This window comes from Strix aluco, chromosome 2, assembly GCF_031877795.1.
Source record: "Strix aluco isolate bStrAlu1 chromosome 2, bStrAlu1.hap1, whole genome shotgun sequence".
Taxonomy (NCBI): Eukaryota; Metazoa; Chordata; class Aves; order Strigiformes; family Strigidae; genus Strix; species Strix aluco.
Genome location: NC_133932.1, coordinates 41,126,448 through 41,150,832, shown reverse-complemented (window position 1 = coordinate 41,150,832; position 24,385 = coordinate 41,126,448). Strand labels below are relative to the sequence as shown.

General features: G+C 39.4%; 1 protein-coding gene across 14 annotated transcripts in view; it reads left to right on the top strand.

Annotated features, from left to right (window-relative positions):
* The window catches only part of KDM6A (lysine demethylase 6A), a 165,016-nt gene that overhangs the window by 61,908 nt on the left and 78,723 nt on the right, over positions 1 to 24,385 (top strand). For all 14 annotated transcript variants that reach the window (XR_012621920.1, XM_074814498.1, XM_074814492.1 and 11 more), the window contains one exon: positions 16,942 to 17,000. Coding sequence is in view for 12 of the 14 variants with exons in the window: in XM_074814498.1 (XP_074670599.1) it covers positions 16,942 to 17,000 (59 nt within the window). In the remaining 2 variants the exon portion in view is untranslated. The remainder of the gene's footprint in view (positions 1 to 16,941; positions 17,001 to 24,385) is intronic.

Sequence of the window (24,385 nt, the reverse complement as noted above, 5' to 3'; positions counted from 1 at the left end):
AGCTTGTCTTGAAGGCACTTCCACTTCCCTCAGACAGTATGTCTTTCAGAGGAATGTCAACCTTTTTATGTCCAAAACTTTATTCCCTGTTCGTTGATGTCAGACGAATTCCTTGGGAGTCTCTCCTTGATTACAATGGCTGTAACACTGGTTTCTATAGAAAGAGAGCATGTAGGTGCTTCTTGCTGGTGAATTTTTCTGATGGGCTTTGAGTAAGGAGAAAACTGAAGCAAACGGATGGTGAATGTCACTTCTGAGTTCAAGACAAACCCAGATGAGTGATGCCACAGGAAGGCAACTAGTCTTGAACCTGAGAATGACTATTAAGTGCTGCTTTGGAAAAATAATACAAAATAAAAATGTCTCTAAAGGAACACAATTGATATTTTGCAATTTTACTTACGTGCAATTGTTCAATGGTTTTGCTAATTCTGGTATTTTACGTAGACTTGTAACTCCAAATTCGTGTGGCATCTTTCCATGTTCCCTGTTAACTAACCTCTCTAAACCCTGATTTTTATCTTTTCATGGGATTCTAGTTTTAGTCATATAGTTACATATTTAGTTAGTTAGTTATATATTCTTAGTCTTACAGCCTGTACATACAAACTGGGAGATGCTGTGTATATCTTGAGATATTTTGGTGATTCAAGTTCAGGGAGCAGTTGCCGACAGGTAGGACTTTGCTTTCTTATTTGGCTGGAACACAGTGAATCACTGAGGTATTGGAGCACTGTCTTGAAGTACTGCTCCATTCTATGGGTGACTCATAGCTTTCTGGTTGTGAAAAGAAAGTGGTCGACAGTTTTGTGATAATTGGGAAGAATTTGATCTGTCATGTCAACAAAGGATTACGCTGTCATAAGTGGAACAAAGTTCCCTGTCTCTATGTTGTGTCAGTCAAGTGTGAGATGAGCAGTAATTCATTGGTCTGGGTTATCAAACCTATCTAAATTCAGAAGTGTACCTTCTCATTTTGGTAGACTTTGCTTTTAGAAGCAGAGGATAAAGGGTGAGTGGTCGTGTGTAAGAAAATCTAAGACAAGGATCTCATAAAGCTGCCCTACTCAAAATTCTTGGTATAGAAACTCCCACCCGTGTAAATACAAGTAAATAAAGAAGGCTTTTCGATTTTATTCCTTCACGCCATGCATATTGCACAGACAACAGAGTTCTTTAAGGGGTATGGGGAGTGCTGAAACAAGTTGTTAACTTGAGGATTCCCTTTGTTTTACTGAAAGGGATATGAATTTTAGGCCTGAAAAGTATTTATTGGAGGCCAGTCACACAGTTAAGGCTCTAAACACGTTTAAAAATGATTGAGAGGCATAGCTGTCATTCTGTGAAATCTTAAGGGAAATTGAGAAGTAGAATATATCTGCTAGTTGATATAGAATCACATATTTAATTACCATGTTAAACAATTAAATACAGTGTGGACTTCCTAAAGCACATCCTAAAGTAGATGTGTTTGTGTTTAAGAAAACAATCAAATGTAATGTCAAAAGCACATTAAAAAGAGGGAAGTGTTCCACAAAACTTAGGTTAAATGCTTCTGCAAGGCATCAAGCACATACTAGACCTTCAAAAAATGAGTTCATGTTCTCTCCTTTACCCTGACATTGTTTGTGAAGAGACCTTTTTAGGCTCCCTGCCTGTCATATTCCCTATCAGTCAGAGCAGGCCTTCAATGGCTATGGTCTGTCTCCCCAGGGAGCGAATTATTTTTTTTCTTTATGTTGGGAGTTCTTCCTAGCAGACCAGTACTTAAGTACCCTTAATTAATTCACATAATCTTCTTTCCCATGTTAGTATTCATTCTCCTGTACATCTGAGACACAGGCTGCTGCTTTGGTTAAGCCAAGTACTATAAAGAGTATGTTGGTAATTTCAAGGTACGATATTTATGCCTGCCCATTTTGAGATCTGCTAGTTGACCGCAAGGCTATGATCACAGGCTTTTGAAGCTGCCCACATCATTGTCTTCATGCCTTAGAACTATCTTTCTCTTTCTGTAGGTGTAATTTACTTCATTTTTTATATCTGCAATTAAATAATGATCCTGTTTATGGCTATTCCATTGGAATGGATAACTGGACCTTAAGACAATGTGTAAGAAAGCTGTAAAGTCTTTTTTTAAAATGCTTCTTTAATTAAGAAGGTAGAGAGATTCAGATTACCCTGGAAAGGAATTGCATATTCAGAAAAGATGGGAAGTAGCATACAGGATATAAGTTTAAGCAGTCCTTAATGTTCGCTGAAGTGATAGAAAATTGTTGTTAATTGGGGGGGGGGAATACGTCTTTGATCTAGGAAAATCTAAGTTGATGTACATTAGACTGTCATATGGAAGAATTGTAAATGTGGGGCTGGTATTAAATATTTTTAATTATTTTAATGATTGAAAGTGAATATTGATATTCTAAAATAGAAGATAAATTTTGTATGTTGAATGGTAGAAATTTAGAAGTACAAAAAATATTATGGAGAATTAAGATAGCAGGTGGAATTTCATATGGTATGTTGAGATTTTTTTTAGATGGAATATTTTCAACTATTTGTATCCACCATCTCATGTATACACAGCTGATGGTGTTAAGGAAACTGAACTGACTATCAGAAAAAGTAGAGAGTATGAAGGAAAAGTGAGAAGCCCAAACAAGATTTAGTTTAATAAAGAACAATATAGAAGCCTATACTGGAAAGCATGGTCTTATATAAAAGATAAGTATAGTTCGACTTGACATTTTGCTAGAGTCTAGTCATCCTCCTCTCAAATGCAGAACAGCAGAATGAAATTTCAGATAAATGATGAAAGCATATCCAAGAACTGTCTATTGCAGAGACAGACAGGAAAGAGAGTGAATCAACACATACCATGTATCTGGGTTAGAAAGGGATTCTACTGACTTTTAGTAAAAGAGTAAGGGGCTATCAACTCACAGTGAGGAGCAGCAGTTATAATGTAAAATTAATTTGTGAAATTCGACTTAGCAAAGCATCGTTAAATAAGAGCTCGCTAGAGTCTTGCAAAAGGGTGTCAAATTAACAGAGGAGAAAATCCCCATCCTATGGCATTGGTTAATTGGCCCTCTTCTGTCCTCTCTTCCCTCCTCCTTCTGGCAATCAGCTAACTGCATAAGCAACGGGATTTAGGAATGAAGTGCCTCAGAGGAAAAGATTTTAAAATTACCAACTTTGAGAGGTTTCTTACAACCTTTTCTTGTAAGAAAAGGTAATAGTCAGAACTGAGGAGAGACTAGTGGATTTTAAAATGTTCAGGTTCCTGATTCAGGACAGTTGTGATGTTTCCATTTGCAATTTTTCAGAGTTAATTTTTCAGAAGTTAAATTGTTGACAGAAGTAATTAAGTAACATCAGGTACAGCAGCAGTGATATAATGGTAAGAAGAAGAGGGATTATTGAGGAAAGGAAGCTGAGCTCTGGAGTAGGTGAAGAAAGAGCTAAATAGAGCAGTGTAGAATTAACAGAGAAGAGATGGAGAGTGAAAGAAGTGTCCTATCATTTGGCTTGTTTGTATTTTTTCTTTGTTTGTTTTGCCTTTAGAAGATGAAGGCTCTTAAACTCACTAGTATATATATTCACAGAGTGGGCTGAAAATTTACTGATGTACAGTTTTCTGTTAAGAAATGATGATTTGATGGAATTGAAATATTCTGTGGGAATGGTTGGTGGGCTGCCCAGCTGCTTTGCTTTGCTCTTGGCTGCTGGCCATCTTGTCTGCTCCCCCAGCTGCCTGTCATGTGGGCCTGCTGCCTTGTCTGTTGCATCCTATTTTAAGTATTTGTACATTCTAACAAATAAAGCAGCAAATCACCAATTAGAACACCAATTAGTGATTACTACTAAACCAGCTACAGTCTTAATTGGAAAATCATTTTCAGTAATAACTGATTGATATCCAACTAGCAACCATTAATCAATGACCTTACATTTTGATACTTTAAACAATCAAACCTTTAAAAAATATTCTTGTTTTATTATTTGATATATTTATAACAATACATAAAATATATACCCAAAATTATGCTGTCCAGTAACATTTTCCATTTTCAGATATTACTGACGAAAGCTGATACTCAGGATTTTGTTCTAAATGTGGGGTTTTATTCAATTTGCAGTTTACAGAACAAACTTTTTACGCTAGAGCTAATGAAGCTCAAGTAATGATGGGTTGGTGTCTGTTGCCCTTTTGTACCTCCTGTCTTTGCTTCTCCCACTTCTCTTTGTAAGCACACACGAACTGGAATTCTTCTGGTTTTCCAAGTGAAGCATCCTGAATGACATCTCTGAGCAGGGAAAAGAACGTGCTTGATTTAAATCTGTGCTAATGGGCTAAATGTCTCTTCCCAAAGAGGAGAGAGTAATTAAACTCTTACTTGCTTTCTGAAAGTAGTCATTGGTTTGGGGGCTCTTTTCTCTCTATCCAGCAGGTATTTTCAGTGACATTCCTCAGGTTTTTAATCTCTGAGATGACTTGCTTTCTGTAGAATTCATTTGAAAGTGGCTAGCAGGTTCAGGAGTTGTTCAGCTGGAAAGAACAACATATAAGTAGCAACAGCATTCTTAAGGAACTTGGTTAAAAATTCAACTTAAAATTTTTCCATTAAGCAGAGTTCCAGATCCAGCTTGGTTCTAGTTACTGCCCAGCACAATGTCGCTTAAGTTTCAAGGGAACAACCATAGACAGTTTTGCCACTTAATTTTTATGATTATTTTCCTTTGGTTTTAGTGGTTTGCTTGTGTGTATTTGAATTACTTTGTAGTCATTCATGCCTTAATGTATTTGGCTTGTCCACTCCCATTTTATGTGCAGTGCCTCAGGTAGAGCAGCAGTGTAATTAATGATATTAAGGCTTTTTTCCAACACAGTAGTGATTCTCCAGCAGTGAGAAACTGACAGAGAAATAATGGGGCTACTTGTAATCTCAGTGGGATTCCTATCTTTGCTGGAAAGGATTGGAAAAATGGTGAATCATGAACATAAAATTCCATACTAGTAGTTCTATTTCATAAAATGTTTTGAAGATGATGGGTATAAATGGTGATGATCACTTGCCATATAAAAGGGAATAAAACATTTCAATAAACTGTCCAAATGTCATCTTCCAGAAAAGATGTTTCAGTAATGTGTGTGTGTATACATGAACAGACATTAATTTCTGAAGAAACAAAGATGATTTGGATCTGGAACACCTCCCCTATGAGGACAGGCTGAGGGAGGAGTTGGGGTTGTTGCCTGGAGAAGAGAAGGGTCTGGGGAGATCTTGTAGCGGCCTTGCAGTACTTAAAGGGGGCCTATTGGAAAGACAAGGGAGGGACTGTAGTGGTAGGACAAGGGGTAACGGTTTTAAACCGGAAGAGGGTAGATTTAGATTACATATAAGGAAGAAATTCTTCACTATGAGGATGATGAGGCATTGAAACAGGTTGCCCAGAGAAGCTGTGGATGCCCCCTTCCTGGCAGTGTTCAAGGCCAGGTTGGACGGGGCTTTGAGCAACCTGGTCTGAGTGGAAGGTGTCCCTGCCCATGGCAGGGGGGTTGGAACTAGATGATATTTAAGGTCCCTTCCAACCCAGACCATCCTGTGGTTCTATGATTCTGTACTTTGATTGAAAACATTTGTGAAGAGATATAATAATTTTTGTTAGGTCAGTGTATCTAGCTGGAAAAAGAGAAAAGCCAAATCCTTCAATAGGTATGAAATAAGAGCAGTAGTTGTCAAAAACAGAGGTTGAGAAGAACTGCTCTTTGTTTAATTTGCTTACGGTAATCACCTCAAGGGTATGGACAAAATAAGGAAGTGCCTACAGGACAGCATTATGGAGGCATGTCTCTTACCTTTTCTGGGAAATCAACAGAAATGGGTGCCTCTGTGAAGTGCTTGTACACACAAAGATGCAGCATGGGGAAAAAAGGGGAGGAGTCAGAGGTCCACATGCAGTTGCAGGGCTATGATCTGACTGGGATCACAGAGATGCAGTGCAACAGCTCAGGCAACTGGAGTGCTGCAGTGGATGGGTACAGGCTCTTTAGGGAGGGCAGTCTGGGGAGGTGAGGAGTGAGAGAAGCCATTTATGAAAGAGCATCTAGAATGTATGGAGCCCTGCTTTTGGAGAGTTGAGAAGGTAGTTGAGAGATTATGGGTCAGAATTAGTGGATGAGCAATGTGTGTGACGTGGTGGTGGTTGTCTCCTACAGACCACCTGATCAGGAAGTAGTAGATGAGGCTGCCTTTCAACAACTGGAAGAAGCATTGCATTTGCAGACACCGGTCCTAATAGTGGGCTTAGCCATATTGATATTTGCTGGCAGTGCAATGCAATAGGCTACAAGCAATCAAGGAGGTTCTGAAGTATATTGATGGCAAGTTCCTGACACAATTGATGGAGAGTCCAACAAGGGGAGATGATCTGCTAATCTCATCCTTGCAGACATGGAAGAACAGGTTGTGAGTGTGAAGGTTGTGGCAGCATTGGCTGCAGGACTGTGAAATGATGGAGTCCAGGATCCTGAGACAAGGTAACAAGGCAAATAGTAGAATCAAAACTCTGGACTTACGGGAGGAGACCATGGTCTGCTCAGGGATCAGCTTGGAAGAATCCCTTGGACATTGGCCTGGGGAGAAGAGGGGTCCATGAGAGTTTGTTAATTTTCAAGAATAACTTTCTCTGAGCTCAAGAACAGTCCATCCTGACTTGCAGGAAGTTAGATAAAAAGGAAAGGAATCCTGCATGGATGAACAAGATGCTTCTGATAAAACTCAGGTGTAAAAAGGAAGCATATAAGAGGTAGAAACAAGGATAGATGACTCGGGAGGAATATAGAGACATCATCCAAGCATTCAGGAACCACATAAGGGAAGCCGAAACCCACATGGAGTTGAATTTGGTGAGGGATGTGAAGGGCTTCTACAAGTATATCAGCAGCAGAAGGAAGATGAAAGAATATGTGAGTCTGCTGCTGAATGGGGCAGGTAACAAAGTAAATGGAAAACACCAAGGCACTTAATGCCTTCTTCACCTTGGTCTTTACTGATAAGACTTGCCTTCAGGATTCCAAGATCCTTGAGACCAGTGGGAAAGTCTGAACCCAGGAAGACTTGCTCTCAGTGAGGAGGATTAGGTTTGGGAACATTTAAACAGTCTGGATATCTGTAAGTCCATGGGACCTGGTGGGCTGCTTCAGTAAGTGCTGAGGGAGCTCACCTGTGTCACTGTGAGATTACTTTCAGTGATCCTAGAAAGGTCATGGTGATGGGGGAAGGTTCCTGAAGCCTGGAAGAAAGCAAATGTCACTCCTGTCTTCAAGAAGGACAAGAAGGAGGATCTAAGGAACTACAGTCCAGTCAGCCTCACCTCTATCCTTGGGAATGTGGTAGAGCAGATTATCCTGGAAAATTTCCAAACACACTTTGGGCAGGCAAGTCACAGGAAGTAATCAGCATGGATTTATGAAGGGGAAATTATGCTTGATGAACCTGATAGCTGTTTCACAGAACACAAAATCATCTGGGTTAGAAAAGACCTTGAAGATCATCTAGTCCAACCATTAACCTAACAATGACCGTTCTCAACTACACCATATCCCTGAGTGCTATGTCAACCCGACTCTTAAACACCTCCAGGGATGGGGACTCCACCACCTCCCTGGGCAGCCCATTCCAACACCTAACAACCCCTTCTGGAAAGAAATGCTTCCTAATATCCAGTTTAAACCTTCCCTGGCACAACTTGAGGCCATTGCCTCTTGTCCTGTCGCTTGTTACTTGGTTAAAGAGACTCATCGCCATCTCTCTGCAACCTCCTTTCAGGTAGTTGTAGAGGGCGATGAGGTCTCCCCTCAGCCTCCTCTTCTCCAGACTAAACAACCCCAGTTCCCTCAGCCGTTCCTCATAAGACCTGTCCAGACCCTTCACCAGCTTCGTTGCCCTTCTTTGGACACGCTCGAGTAATTCAATGTCCTTTTTGTAGTGAGGGGCCCAAAACTGAACACAGTAATCGAGGTGCGGCCTCACCAGTGCCGAGTACAGGGGTAAGATCCCTTCCCTGTCCCTGCTGGCCAAGCTATTTCTGATACAAGCCAGGATGCCATTGGCCTTCTTGGCCACCTGGGCACACTGCTGGCTCCTGTTCAGCCGGCTGTCAATCAATACCCGCAGGTCCCTCTCTGACTGACAGCTATCCAGCCACTCCTCCCCAAGCCTGTAGTGCTGCTGGGGGTTGTTGTGGCCGAAGTGCTGAACCCGGCATTTGGCCTTATTGAAACTCCTACAGTTGGCCTTAGCCCATCGCTCCAGCCTGTCCAGGTCTCTCTGCAGAGCCTCCCTACCCTCGAGCAGATCAACACTCCCACCCAACTTGGTGTCATCTGCAAACTTACTGAGGGTGCACTTGATCCCCTCCTCTAGATCATCAATAAAGATGTTAAGCAGGAGTGGCCCCAAAACCGAGCCCTGGGGGACACCACTTGTGACCGGCCACCAACTGGATTTAACTCCATTCACCACAATTCTTTGGGCTGGGCCATCCCACCAGTTTTTTATTGGCAGTGCTCTTGACTGGCTTGGTGTAGGGGGTGAGAGCCATTGATATTGTTTGTGTTTACTTTAGTAAGGATTTCTGTACTGTCTCCCATAATATACTCATAGACAAACTGATGAAGTACAGACCAGATAAGTGGTCAGTGTGATAGATTGAAAGTTGGCTAACCTGGACTCAGAGGGTTGTGATCAGCATCACAGAGTCCAGCTGGAGGCCAGCCACTAGTGGTGTACCCCAGGGGTTGATAGTGGGACCGGTGTTCTTCAGCATCTGCAGTTAGTGACCTGCATTATGGGTTAGAGTGCACCTTCAGCAAGTTTGCAGAGAATACAAAACGGGGAAGAGACCACATAGTTGTGCTGCTGTTCAGAGGGACCTGAACAGCCTAGAGGCCTCTTGGAGTTCAGTAAAGGGAGATGCCAGGTCCTCTATTTGTGGAGGAATAACACAATGCACCAGCATAGGCTGGAGGCTGACTGGCTGGAAACAGCTTTGCAGAAAAGACCCTGGGGGTCCTGGTGGACAATTGACCATAAGCCATCAATGTGCTGTTGCAGCAAAGTCAGCCAACAACGTCCTGGGCTGCATAAGGCAGAGCATCACCATTAAGTTGAGGGAGGTGATCTGTCCTTCTGAGCCCTGGTGAGACACATGTGGAGTACTGAGTCCAGTGGTGGGCTCCTGAGTAGAACAGAGACGGGGAGATACTGGGGCAAGTCCAGTAAAGGGCCATGAGACTGATGAAGGGCTTCAAACATCTGCCATACAAGGATAAGAGGCTAAGAGAGCTGGGGTTGTTCAGCCTGGAGAAGAGAAGGCTCAGGGGCATCTTATCAGGGTGTACAAATACCTGATGTGGGAATTAATGAAGATGGAGCCAGACTCTTTTCAGTGGTGCCTAGTGAAATAAGAGTCAGTGGGTACAAATTGAAAACACAAAATGCCTTTTAAACATAGGGATTTTTTTTTTTTAAATTATGAAAGTGATTTAATAGTGGAGGAGGTTGCCCAGAGAGATTGTGGAGCCTCTATCCTTGCAGGGCGGCAAAACCCAACTGGACATTGTCCTGGGAAACCTGCTCTAGTTGAACCTTCCTTGAGCAGTGGGTTGGACTAGGTGATCTCCAGGGAGATTATCTCCAGTTTTTGTGCAAACCTTGGGCAAATTGGTTTAGCTATAAAGCATCTAATCTCAAATATGGCTTTCTATTTGGGGTCAGGAGTTGTGGGGTTTTGGGTTTTTTTTTAAATCATGTATCATACAAAATAAATCAGAAACTTTGTGATTGCTAACAGTATTCAGGGAATCTGTAGGGAGAGTATTAAATTTGGTTAGATGAATCGTTTCTATAAAATGTCTTTCAAGTTGAGTTTAATCTTTCTGTGTTGCACAACACCTTTGCTCACTTGATTTGTTTCAGAAAAATACTGTTTTCTGTTAAAATAGTTACATTATTGAAAATAGTTGTGTCAAGTGGAAAATGAAGATGTTTACATCAAGTGAAATTTTATAAGCTTTGGTGAAAGGCACATAAGTCAGATACCCATAGCAATGATCACTATTTAGACATTTGCTTGGCTGTTTGTTCTCATAAGAGATTTGAGGAGGTACACTAGTTGATCAGTATTCCGTTTTGCTGAGGACCTAAATTTACTTATGGATAAAGGAATACCCAGTTTACAAAACTGCATATATTCCATCATTTATGAAGAGGTTTTGAGTTATTTAATGTTGTTTTATCATTTTGTCTTTAATATAAAAGTGCTCCCTATAAAGTGATTGTAGCAACGGTGTATTACTCAAGGGGGTATGAAATTATTAATGTATCTTGAATTAGCTACTGTATGTGGGTTTTGATAATTCACTATTAGTCTTGTCTTGATGTACCTGTCCTTCCCTGTGTGACAAGAAGCTTTTTACATCTAGTGCTGGAAAGCTACTTCGTGGACAGTGGTGGTATTAGGCGCTCTCTTCAGTTTGTTTAAGCAGGTTCTGCCATAGGTGTCTTAGTCCACGAGTGAAAATGGTAGGACAGCAGTGTTTCAGAGAAGTTGAAAGGATAGTGTTCATTCAGAGGGGAGCTGTAGGGAATAGGGCAGTGCAGCACTGGTGGGGAGTTGCAAAGGCTATGGACAAATGTACTGTCTTTCCTAAAGAGGAGATGAGAAGGGGAGCAGGATGGTGAGGAGAGAGTATAGTAATTTCAAAGATGGGTACTACTTACAAGGGGAAAAAAAATAAAATTTTTTTTATTTATTTTTGTGGTTGGTGTGGGATTTTTGTTTATTTGGGTTTTATTTGGTTTGGTTTGTTTTTTCTGCTTCACCTTAATTTTTCTGTGAAAGGAAAAAAAGGAAAGTATTTTTTATGAATTAAGAAAGATATATTAGCCAGTTTTCTTCTATGAGTAGTAGGTGTATTTTGGCAATACTTACTCTCTGGAAAGATTAACTTTTTAAACACAAGAAGAAATTACTTTGCAGTTATTTGCCAAGACGTTACATTAATTAATCTATTATATGTGCCAGAATATATTTGTTACAGGAATAATGACTTCTGCTTTCACATTGCTGTTGAGATGCAGGCACACACCCAGTTACAATTCTTTGACTATTGTGATTGTTGCTCACGAAGCAGGGTCGTGCAAGCGTGTTACGTATAGCTGTATTTTAGAGATTCTGTATAAACCTAATGATTTTTCAGGTACTATAAAATTTCTTGAAGATGCCAAAGCTAATGTTACTAATATGTAATACACCCTTTAAAGGGATCTTAGTATTTTTGCAGGTGTTGGGAATGTGTAAGACATGTAGAGAGGTAGCTCTCTTTTTTTCGTGTTTGTACAAATCTAAACAAATTTTATTTGAACCCTCCCATCTTTCTACTGAACACTTATAATCTTTGTGACTGGAACTGCTAGAGCTTGTCAACTCCCAAAGGCATATAGCTGTTTATGCACAAGAGCCTGAGTGGAAATTTTTTGTGCAGTACATATTCTCCAGGAAACTCTTACTATATGTTGAGTAGTGTCAGGAGAAAGTATTAGGCACCATAGTGTCAAAACTTCAGCTTTCATTTTTTCAGTAAAGAAATAAACATATTTGCATATTTGAACACAAAAACTGTTCTTCTGCTTTGAACAGGTGGCTGAGAGACGCTGTGACCACAGGATGCAATGTAAACTGTAAACCCTTGTTTTCCTAGTGAGGTTTTCTGAAGAGCAGTGGGCCCCTGCCCACGTGCATCTTCTGCAGCCTGGTGTGACGTGGGCCAAACTGCAGGTTCCACTGGAACTTGGACAGCTGTGGAAGGGGCGTTCAGAGTCCTACTGGGCACAATTTTTGTCATCAAAGACTTTTTGATTCCTGGCAATAGTAGTAAGCAAATGAAAAACAATCACTGGTCTCATAACGGTGCTGAACTTTGTCTTTTTTTGATAGCTTTCCTTCAGACTTCCACCAACCAACTACATGGACTTTGTTTCTATTGTTCTGTTTTTTATTTTGTACTATTGTGGGATACATTCTGATTTCTGTCTAAATATTAACAACTTTTTAATGAAATAAAGGGATTATTTTACCTGCATCTGGCACTGCCCATTAGAGTCATAAAGGAGAAATGGTGTGTTTGCCTACGTGTCTCACTGGTTAAGGACTTTAATGGAGAAGGCTGACAGGCAGGCTGTGATGTACTTTCATGTAAAAACATGAAATCCATTCATCTTGTACTGACCCATAGAAGTTGATTTCTCTCAAGTCATTTATATGTGGGTTAAGAGGTAATAAAGTACTACCTTTTTTTTTTTTTTTTAAGTGTAGATTGCCTGTTTAAGTCTTTTATCTAGGATTTCACTCATTCTGTTTGAAAAGTTATTGTAGGTTTGATATGCATTTTGTTGGTAGCAGTGTAGGCTTAAAAAGTTTCACTTATCTTGGTTACATTCCGCTTTTTCACTTGTGCTAATGCAGTTGTTTGAGGGGGGGCTACACAGTGAACTTGGCTGGGAAACTGATCCAGTTGAAAATAATCCTTGTTTAGCTGGATATTAATAACTCAGATCAGTTCTGGCATCCAGTTGACTGTAGTACTCTACAAATGATTGTATCAACAAAAATGAGTGGCAGTGTTAGGGAATGTTTCTGGATCAGCAATGCTATGAAACTATGGCAAAAACTGTTCCTTTTAATTTTTAAGTTGTAAGGTCCTGACTGGATGCTGCCCTGAGGCTGCTTTGACTCTAACATCTTTTTCTACTCACTGACTTTCTAGAAGTGCATGCTGAACAGATTTTCATTTCAGAGCATCATTTCTTTGTATATTCTAGTGTTTATAAAACACTAATTTGGAGTCAGTAGCAGAGTCTCAACTGCTTGTGGCAGATAAGCATGTTGCTGGTGAAAAACACCTGGAGTCAGATGTGGTAGCTATACATTTCTGAGTCAGTCTAAGATGGCCATTTTTAAGTCTGAATGTGAGTATGGCCACTTGTTACACAGGACACGTGTGTTTTTCTGACCCTGTGTTTATGAAGTGTAACTGTGGTGGTCTAGTCTGACATGTTTCTGCGGAAGCACTGACTGCATGGTTGAAGATGGAGAAAAAGACTTTGTTGTGAACTTGGCCTGAAATGGCTAGAGAAGAGAGCACATGAAATGTTGGGGATCTGTTTCCATCTGCTGCTTCAAAGAGACTATAAACCAGTTACTTGGGTTAATATAGAAGGTCTGTGAGATGGGTGGGGTTTTCCTCATTGGTTAATTCTTTTTTTTTTCTTGATTACTTAAAACAAACAAGCAAAAAAAGTCTTCAGCATGCTTATTCATCTCAGTTACAGAAAAAGGTACATACAGATACATTTTTGCCTTCAGAGTCACCTATCAGTAAAATACTGTGGCTTACATATTTTTTAAAATATAATTGAAACGGTGCTCAGCATTAATAGTGCTTGTAAGTAGCAGAATACACAATGTAAACTTGACAATCTTCTTAAATTGCTGTGTAAAATGGAAAGAGGTATTTGAGCCATCTAGTGGTTGGTATGAAACATTTTTACATTTTTTGATTGTGGAAAATGTAAATGACATCGGCTTGAAAATAGCATTTCTGCTTTTTAATAGCATGTCTGCAGAATAAAAACAAACAGACATTCAACTTCAGATTTGAGGTACAGTCTGGTTTGGTTTGCAGCTTTTTTTTGTTTTACTGTAGATTTTAGTAGAGAGAGATATCTCATAACACAAAAATTATATTAGAAGTTAGTAGCCAAAGAATGAATTTTTTTAGCTTGACATCTTCAGAAATTGTGAGGCTTGTGAAGATGTTCAGGAAAGGATGGTGATAAGATAGTTTTCTACTTCTTACTGAAAAATGTTTGGAGGGGAAAAAAGTGATCATGTATTCTAACTCACTGGTTATTTATAGCAGGATTCTGAATAGCAGGTATTCAATTATAAAAGTAGTCTTTACTGGAAAATGTGGGATGAATATTTTTTGTGATAAACTTGTTCAAATAAAAGCAACAGAGGCAACTGGAAATAGATTTCTTAAGACAGGGTGTGTTCCTGGTAAACAGAGTCACATAATCTTATGATATTAAGAAAAAGGACATTTTGTAGATGAAAATTTCATGTAATGATCCTGCTTTGTCCCAATATGCAATAAGCTGTTACAGCCTTTCATATTGGCTGTTGCCAGTAGGAACTTGGCTGCACGTTGAACTTGATGGTATTCTGCAATATGGCAGAAAAGTTAGTTGCTGAAGTAATGAACTTTATGTGCATCTCGCCTTGAATTATTGAATTATTGAAATATATAAAGATACTACATACATTGAAACACTGCAATATCTTCCAGTCCTTGTGAAAGTCCCATCCAGGTTCAAATTAAGATTAAAAGATATATTTTAATCTTTATTAAAACAAATCTAATAATCAACAAGCAGTACTAATGGTATTACGTATGATTGGAGCTATAGTATTTCAGAATAGATAAATATGATCCATACTGACATTTAAGAATTTACACCTTTACATTTGAAGTATTAGAGAGTCTTAAATCTTGCCCTGTTTGTATTGAGAAGACACTGACAGTTCAACAGAGTTTTTAAGGTCAATCTGAAATGCTTTGTAAGACGCAATGAGAATGCGCGTGGTCTCAGACCCCGGCAGGGGCTAAGCCATCACAGAGAGAAAAATGGAAAAACCAATCACAGAACGGAGGACAGAGCAGTAATGGTTGATTTGTATTTTACTTGGGTAGGGACAACCTGAAAGCTTCATGTGAACTTGATATATTATTACATTTGGACAAATCGCCTGCGTCTTGGTCCTGTTGTGCCTTGAAAGTTGATTATTATTAACCCTTAGGATCATATTATCAGCTAGATTAATTGTCTGAATCTGTAACTCATTTGGACTGTGAATTCTAATAGATTTCAGAAGAGGAAATTAAATTCTTTGAAGATTGAAGAGGTTTTAGTTGTCTGCCATATTTTTGCTTGAATTTTGCAGTGTGGTGATGAAGGATTTTTTTTTTTTATTACTGTTATTCTCAATCTTTACAATGATCTAGTCTTGATTGCAGTTGGTGGATCTCTGAGGTAACACTGGACAGTGTTGTTAAGTTCTGTTCTACAAATGAGCCTGACCTAAACACAATAAAGGTTACTAAGTGTGCACTGTATTTTGTAGGTTTTCAGGTTGCACACGTGGAAATCTCTCTGTCTTACTTCTTCATTTAAAATGACTTAAATCAAGGCATTATGCATGCTCAGTTTTTGAGCTTGCCTTCTTTCCTGGTCTGTTGTTGCCAGAGCAGACTTGGAAAGCAGGAAATATATGAGTTATGGAAATAGAGATCTTTTATCTTTACGATGTCCGTGTTGTGTTTTTGTTCAATTAAACAAGAATATGGTTTTATGGTAGTATTAAAGTGTCATCATTTATTGTTTATGTACTTCCCCCTCCACTCCCCCTGTTAACATCTTCCAGTGCTCTGATTGCTGTAGTATCTGGTCATACCACTGAATTTTCTTGGAAGCTGTCCATTGCTGAAGCTATGATCCAACTGTATTCATGAAAGGATCTTTGGCATTTCCCCTGGTTTTAATTTGCATTTAGAAGATGCAGATGAGATATAATGAAATGGTAATATTGGGTCCTGTTTCTCATGAATCCTGCTCTTTGATTTGTGTTCTACTTACCAGTTATTTTCTAGAGAAAGTTGGTTATACCTTTTTATATTTGGATTGAGTTTAAGGCATTCCTTTAATGGAATTCCTTAGAAATTTGTCTTGTGGAAGAAGTGCGTGGAAGTGGAAGAGGGATTATCTTGAACTACAATCTTCAACAATGGAAATTCCATTTCTTGTCCATGTGTCAGAGCTTTATATTCTTTGGGATGTGTTCCTGGTCTCTCAAAACCAGTATTACACATAAGAAAAGCCTAAGAATCTGTCATAGGCAGCATGTATATGTTGCCTCCTGTAAGTGGAATTGCTCTGCTAAAGAGAAAAGAGCTATGCAGTGACATAACTTTTAAAAAGAAAAAGCAATTTGTTTATTTTTCCTAATTTAGGAATTATGTAATAATTGTTTGTAGAATTTTATAGTTAAACATCCATTAAACCTTCTTAGTAATGTCAGCTTAGAAGCAAGTCAAACTTTTCTGTGAAAAGAAAATGGGTGGGTAAATGGATTTCTAGATGGAGAATGGTTCTTTTTTTTTTCTTCCTTCATTTTTTTTTTTCTTCCTTCATTTTTTTTTTTCTTCCTTCTTTTTTTTTTTTTCTCCTTCCACAAAGTAGGGAAATAGAAAATAGAAATTTGATTAATTATGAAGAAATATGATTGTCTTAGGTTTGAAGCCAATGGTCTGTATTTTTGGTATTCAGAAAAATGGAATTTCCTTAAGCATATTTTCAGATCCATATAATTAATGTTCTACTTTAGACTCTGAAATTAGTGTGTGTATCTTTGTTTACTTTTATGTGGGTATAAATTATTATGACTATGAAACAGTATTTGGTCATAAAACATTTTTTATTATATTAAATTGCCAAAGACCTCTACTCTGTCATTTCCTTTCCTACTGTTGTACAAGTAGAACAAAGCACATCAGTTTGTCTGATGTAAAATAATATTATTGTTGTTGCTATTCCTCAAAAAATATTTTGCAGAGAATAGTGTTTTGTTTTGTTAAATGTCTACCTATCCTTTTATTCCTTCTTTTGGTTCTTCCTGTTCAAGGTGAAATTTAAATGTGCTTATCTTATCATGGAAATAGAATGTCAAACGATGAATAAAATACTGGAAACTCAATCTTACAGCATATGGTTGTTTTATCTTGGTTTTCAACATTGTTTCTTTCCTTTACAGAATGCTGCCTTTTTATATGGCCTTGGTTTGGTCTACTTCCATTACAATGCCTTTCAATGGTAAGTTGCAATAAACTAACAGTATCAGTATTGTGCGGTGTTTTATTGGTAGGTGAATATTTCAACTTCAGTTTAGTGTGAGTGTATGATAGTTTAATTTTTTTTAATCATAGATATGATGTTTGAGGACATGCTGTCCTGGGCCGCGTATCTGAATTACTGTAACATACCTGTGGCAACCACAGAAGTTGCTTGAAAAAGAAAGCACTTACAGGAGAAGAATTTTAGCTCCCTATAATACGATTCAGCAAGGGGGATAGAGCAGTGTGACTTGACAGGTTTTTGTGAATTGTTGTTATCGATAGTCTGTAGTCTGCATTTGTTTGAAAGCCTGTTTACAAAAAACTTTTCTTTTGGAAAAGAAGAGGCAAAGTGGGCTTGTTTTCATTTAGCTTGATAATCAGTAATTTTTACATACTGTATAATGTGATAGTTTTGGACGTGAGAAGCAGTACACTCAGACTTGAATCAGAATGCTTAAAACTGATATAAAAACTTAGAACGCATTATAAATTCTGGCAGGGCTTTCAGGACTGAAAGGGTCTGCTGTTGGATATGGGGGAAGCATTGGTTTTCAGATGGGATTTTGGTTTTCTTTTATTGGTGATGAGAGAAGGATGATAAATGGAATAGACTCAGTCACAGGGGTTCTGTTGAAAGGTCCTCAGACTTCATTGGGATTTATTCTTGCAGGGATATAGTGTCACTGGAAAAAAGTCAGAAAAGGTGCAGTGTTTAGGTCAGTGCGTTTTTACACTCAGTATGGAAACTGTTAGTAAATGTGACTTTACTACTTGATTGATTAATAAAAGGTCTATCATCTTACTGGACTAAATACAACTGCAGGTAAGGAGGCAGTAAGTCACTACTGACTGATGATTTGGAACAATAAAGTGAAATTTCTCCCCCTGGCTGTCCCTCCACCCTCCCACTCCCTGCCCTAAATTGTTTCTATGTATATGTAAGACAAAAGATTTGTGCCTTCCTCAGAATAATGTAAATAATCTTTTATTCTTCAAATTAAGATAAGTTGGTTAAATCATGAGCTCAGAAGCTGGATTTTTTTTTTGTTATCTTACAACTTAATGCTTTCTTTATTGATAGTGGTGAAATGAATGCCACATATTGTACATGGCATGCAACTCTATTGCATTCTAATTAATGAGAAGAACAGAAAAATTTTCAGAAAACCTGAGAATCCACTATTTTAAGATTGTGTTAAATCTGGTTGAATTTCACTTCATCGTTTAACATTGAAGAGTATTTTGTGCACCAGTTCTTATTACAAGAGGTATCTTGCTACAATTTGCACTGTGAAAATGGTACATAACTGTAAGATAAAATTAAATAAGACAAAGTAGTTAGATTTAGAGTAGTTGATTCTTTGAAAGACCACCTGTTCAGCATAGACTTTTGCCATCAGTGGATTGTGCTATTTATCACCTTCCAGTGAATGGAGCAATAAAGTCAAGTTGATTGTGAGACCTAAGTATTAATAAATCAGAGTTGTGAATTAATTTACATTTTTCTTCCATACCTTTAAGTAAGCTTGTTGAGAACATGAGTATAAATTGATGCCTTAACTTACCATGGCTTAACTGCACATAGAACTTTATGTTAAGGTTGTGTAGAATAATCATATTTGCCATTTCATTCATACAACAAAGTTATGTGTAGTGTGGTACAAAGGAAGTTGTGTATCATTAAAATATTGGGTAGAATTTTTAGAGGAAGAAAATCTAATGCAGATAAACTCTTACACGTATGCGTTTGGGTTTTTTTTAATCACTTTGAGTGCTTCCCCTTCCTTCACGCAGCCCCTTACTGTGTTTTCTTGGGGATGAGAGGAGTGGGCTGTGTGGTTGTGGGTGTTTAGGTGCGACCAAACCATAATAAACTTGGAGGTCATAGCAAGTCATTTCCAGTAGATAAGTTCTTCTTTGTAGATCTTAATCCTCCACAGGACTCTCTTGCAGATTGCAAGGAGAATCCCTCTTCTTTCAGAGTGAAATGCTAGTCAAACTGTCTTATTTTCTGCTGTAGCTGTTCCATGTATGTTCATAGAGTACACAAATCTGTGTATTTCAGGCAGGTGGAGGAGAACTCTAGACCGTTTAAGATGGTTTGAGCTCTCATGCTTCATCCATGAAAGCTGGGTTTTTTTTATCCACATCAGTTTAGATATTCATAGATTTTAATGAGAGGCATGTATATAGTCCTCCTAAAAGGAATGGGTAAGGAAGTGCTTGAGGTTTTTTCATGTGTCATATAAGCATGGATAATAAAAAAGTGGGAATAAGGTCAGTTTTAGAATTCTTGTTCATATTCTTACATTATTTTTTAAGTTTTCCAGCTTTCATAAAAAGTGTTGGATTGTCTGAGACACATATGCTATTCACTGTAATTCAATATTGTACACTTCTCTATATGCTAAAGCAGCATTACAAGGTTATCTTAAGTACAAATCTTAGCCCATACATCATTTTATATTGGTGATTTTGTTTGTTCATGTAAGAACTGAAAGTTCTCAACATCTACACAGATGCTGCAATAGTGTGATCAGACTAAAGCTATTTCATGCAATTATTATAGTAAAATATGCCATAAAGGATTAGCTCCATAAATTGAATCAAGTATAGTAAAATAGGTCTTCTGGATCTTAAATTTTGATACTCTGATCTTTTACACCATTTATCATCAAGCAGTAAGTAGAGTGGTTAGCTGATTTTTCCCTGTTGTTTCCAGTGTTTCTCAAGTAGGGTAGAACACCAGTAGAATAGAGATAGCTGAGATATTTACATAACTTGAATAATTTCGTATCCTCCTTAGTTGTCTTTTAGATTGAACACTTAAAGAATTTCAGTAGTTAATCAAAGGCTGCCCTTCATTTCTGCGCAACAGCTGCATCCAAATGTAGTGGCTTGGATGCCAAATTTTTTCTTTTACTTCAGTAATGATTCTGAGCCTGACTGATCTATCATCTGCTGATTTACTCTGAGTCCCACCAAGACAAAAAAAAATGGAGTCCAAGCTCTGCAACTGTGTCCTGAAAGTGGCTCTAACGCCCTCTTTGGATCCCAGTGTACCAACCATGGAGCTAGCCTGCAGTGTTTTCAGTGACTGTTATCTTGCAAATTGCTGGACAGTGTATGTGGGAAAAGTGTGTCAGAAACACCTTACAGAGACTGAGATCAGTCACCCATATTGCCCCATTTATATGTATATATGTCCTGATGCTCCTCAGTCAGGGATTCCTTATCAGCTGTACAAGTTAAGCCTCATGTAAACTCAGTCCTTCACCATTGACACTTTTCATAGAATCATAGAATCATTCAGGTTGGAAAAGACCCTTTGGATCATCGAGTCCAACCATCAGTCCTACTCTGCAAAGTTCTCCCCTACACCATATCCCCCAGCATCTCATCTAAACGACCCTTAAACACATCCAGGGATGGTGACTCCTGGGCAGTCTATTCCACTGTCTAACCACTATGCCTGTGAAAATTTTTTCCCTAATGTCCAGTCTAAACCTCCCCTGTTACAGTTTAAAGCTGTTCCCCCTTGTTCTGTCACTAATCACCTGTGAGAAGAGACCAGCACCAACCTCTCTACAATGTCCTTTCAGGTAGTTGTAGAGAGTGATGAGGTCTCCCCTTAGCCTTCTCTTCCTCAAACTGAACAGTCCCAGCTCCCTCAATCTCTCCTCATAGGATTTATTCTCCAGGCTCTTCACCAGCTTCGTTGCCCTCCTCTGCACTCGCTCCAGCACCTCCATATCTCTCTTGTATTGAGGTGCCCAAAACTGGACACAATACTCAAGGTGTGTCCTCACCGGTGCAGAGTACAGGGGGGCTATCACCTCCCTACTTCTGCTGGTCACACTATTTCTAATACAAGCCAGGATGCCGTTGGCTTTCTTGGCCACCTGGGCACACTGCCGGCTCATGTTCAGTTGCTTGTCAGTTAGAACCCCCAGATCCTTCTCTTCCACACAGCTCTCCAGCCACACCTCCCCAAGCCTGTAGTGATGCATGGGGTTGTTGTGGCCCAAGTGCAGGACCTGGCACGTGTCCTTGTTGAAGCTCATCCTGTTAACGTTGGCCCACCGATCCAATCTATCCAAGTCTCTCTGTAGTGCCTCCCTATCTTCATACAGATCGACACTCCCGCTTATCTTGGTGTCATCTGCGAACTTCCTGATGATACACTCTATGTACTTATCAAGATCATCAATAAAGATGTTAAACAGAAATGGTCCCAACACCGAGCCCTGAGGAACACCACTTGTGACTGGCCGCCAGCTGGATTTAGCTCCATTGACCACCACTCTCTGGGACCATCCAGCCAGTGCTTGAGCCAGCAGACCGTTCGCTCATCCAGGCCATTGGCAGCCAATTTTTCTGTGAGAATCCTATGGGGAACTGTGTCGAATGCTTTTCGAAAATCCAGGTAGGTAATATCAACAGCTTTTCCCTCGTCCAGTAGTCGGATCATCTTGTCATAGAAGGAGATCAGGTTTGTCAGGCAGGACCTGCCTTTCATAAACCCATGCTGACTAGGCCTGATCCCCTGGTTGTCCATTATATGACTTTTAGTGGCACTCGAGATGACCTGCTTTTGTGGGGGACAGTCCTGAAAAAAGCCGAAGACTAGTGCAAGAGATGATCAGACCCTTTTCCTCACCATCATAGCTAAAGTTGCAGACTACCAGAGGAAAATCTGTCACCTCTGACTGGAACTTTTTGGCCCTTCTACAGCCATCATCGCCAAAACAGAAGCACTGTCGTCATCTATTCAATATCAAGCGATATCTAGAAGATACCTGTCTCCTTTAAAGTAACCTCAGAGCCAGCCCAGTCTTTTTGCATTGCTGCATCCTGGCACTTCTGTAAGCCAGGGTGTTTTGTATGCTGGAATTCCTCCTGTTAGCATAAGTTTGACTCCTTGGAGCAAGGACATGGGAGTTCAGCACAAAAAACTTTTTTCCCCTCTTCAACCCTGATTCAAAATTGGATCTTGACATCAAGAAGACAGCTGCAGTCTTTCATTATTCTTAGCTAATTCAGGTAAAGACGTTTAATGGACAAGAGGGAGCAAGCATATACAACCCCTGCTGAGAGAGTGTAGCACCTCCATCTCCAACATGCGAGCAACTGAGCAGGCTCTCCACATCTCATCTCTGCTGCTGCTGAATTCCACAACCCTCCAGAGGCCAAGCAGACAGCAGAAAGTAGCCCTCAATTGTTGTCTGTGCTACTGCATCTCATCTCTTGGTCACCCTGCAGGCCTCCAGACACCCGAGAATCTCTTTTCTCCTAGAAGTCCTTTGAAGTCCTCAGCAAGGCAGGAGCATTCTTTCCCATGTACCTACAGGAGAACACACAAAACTTACCATTGCCTATGAGATGGCCTTAGCGCCAATCACACTGGACCGTTTACTTTAGCTGAAGGAGTCTGGTCTCTCTCTTTTTCTCTCTGGCTGTCATTCTCTTTCATCTTTTTCCAAAAAATGAAGTTTTGTTCTCACAGTCATCCTGAAATAGTAAAGCAGCTGTTTAAACTGCTTTTAAAGTACTGAGGTCTACAGTGAAATGTGAACTTTTTTTCAGTAGTCTCGTGTGCCAGCCTTCAGTATTGCACACCTTATCTACCCAAGAAACTATTGGTTTATGGTGGTTGCTGTTTGCCTATGGCAGAGAGAGAGTCGTGTGCTGTTCTTTGCATTTCTTTGCTCCCTCTATCAATGCATGTATTTTTTTTTCAGGGGCAAGCTGTTAGTAACACAGTAAGATTTGTCTTTGAGGGGGGTTATTGTTTGTTTTTTTCCATCAGGACCAGATCCTTCAGATGGTTCTCAAGCTGTTTATGACTGGTTGGCAGATCCAAGGAACTGGTCTCTTCCACACAGAGTAGTTGAGTGGGTAGTGGGGTGGGTTGGAATGCAAACCGCCTAGTGGGGACCTCCTTCACTTGTGTGGGAACACCCCGCTCATCATGCACAGTGGCCACTGGACTGCTTCATCAAATGTGATGTCTGCTCTGCCCGCCTCCAGGTGTATCAGTGGTTTGTGCCATTGTGGAGGGCGCACAGCATTTGATGAAATAGTCCAGTGGCTGCGGTTTGCATGAGAGGCTCTGAGAGTCACCCATCTGACAGTGATATTGCACTGGTAATTGACAGTCTGTCGAGTTCCTGCTTTGGAAACACCTGCAATGGAAAGTCCAGGAGGGCTATAATTTGAGAGTAGAAGATCATCTTGCTTACCAGTAAATTGTGATCTTCAAGGTGCACATCTGTATTGGTGCTTCTTTCCCTGTTCTGTCAGAGTCCTTTCAGCTGGTGTGGTGTTTGTAGTTACCTTCATAAACAGGGCAGAATTTAAACACACACTGTGTGGATACTGCTTTGTCAAATACTTCTCAGGTTTCAGGTGGTGAGGTCTATATATGTATTTTTTAGGTATATAAAATGGGAATGTACACGTAGACCACACATACTAATTGTAATTAACCTTTAACGAAGTGGCAATTAACTTCCTCTTCTGTTCTCTTATCTTTCTGTGATTGGATATCAAACCACTTCTTGGATTAGTGAAAATGCGTAATATCTGCTAACGCTGGGAAAAAACTACTCTCAGCTGCTGTTCTAGAGAAGTGTTTAAAGACTTTGCTGGTCAAAATATTTTGCCATTCAGCTGTTACAACCCTAGGACAGAGGATTTGTATCTAAAGTCTGTAAAAATATTTAATAAAATTGTAGTGTCCTGACTACTGCTGTATTTGAACATTGTTTATCTTCAAACTATGATTATGAGTTTCAAATAGAAGTTTGTCCATCACAGCCTCACATCATTTTTGTTAGTGAGGCTATGAAATTACGTGAGGCTTAGAATAGGTGGTCAGAAAATTGGAAGAGGACAAAGAATAAGAAAAAGTTTCACTCCAGCTGCATCAAGTATTTTTCCTGATATATTAAAGTTATGTTCTGTTATTTTGTAGGCTCGTTCTGATTTCCATGTTTTTTGTTTGAAACCTACAAGTGTTAGCTTTTGAATAGTTAAATCGATGCTATTTTATTATACTCTTTTGCCTAGTTCAAAGCTGATTTTATTCACAGTCTATCCAAGTAAAACCTTCCAATAAAAGTCTTACGAGAGCTCACTAAATGTTTAATATAATCTTCTATTAATTATTATTCAGCTGGTTTCTTCACTTTCATAATGGCAGGCATTGTTGTATAGATGAGTGGGTGGAAAGATAGCTGCAGTATTGATTTTGGAAGTCTTGATTTGGAGATGATAGATTCATGTCATTTTTATTTTTCTTGAATAACTGTAGCAGTGCTGTGTAAAATGTAAGTCCAGAGCTGCTTTTCATCCTCCATA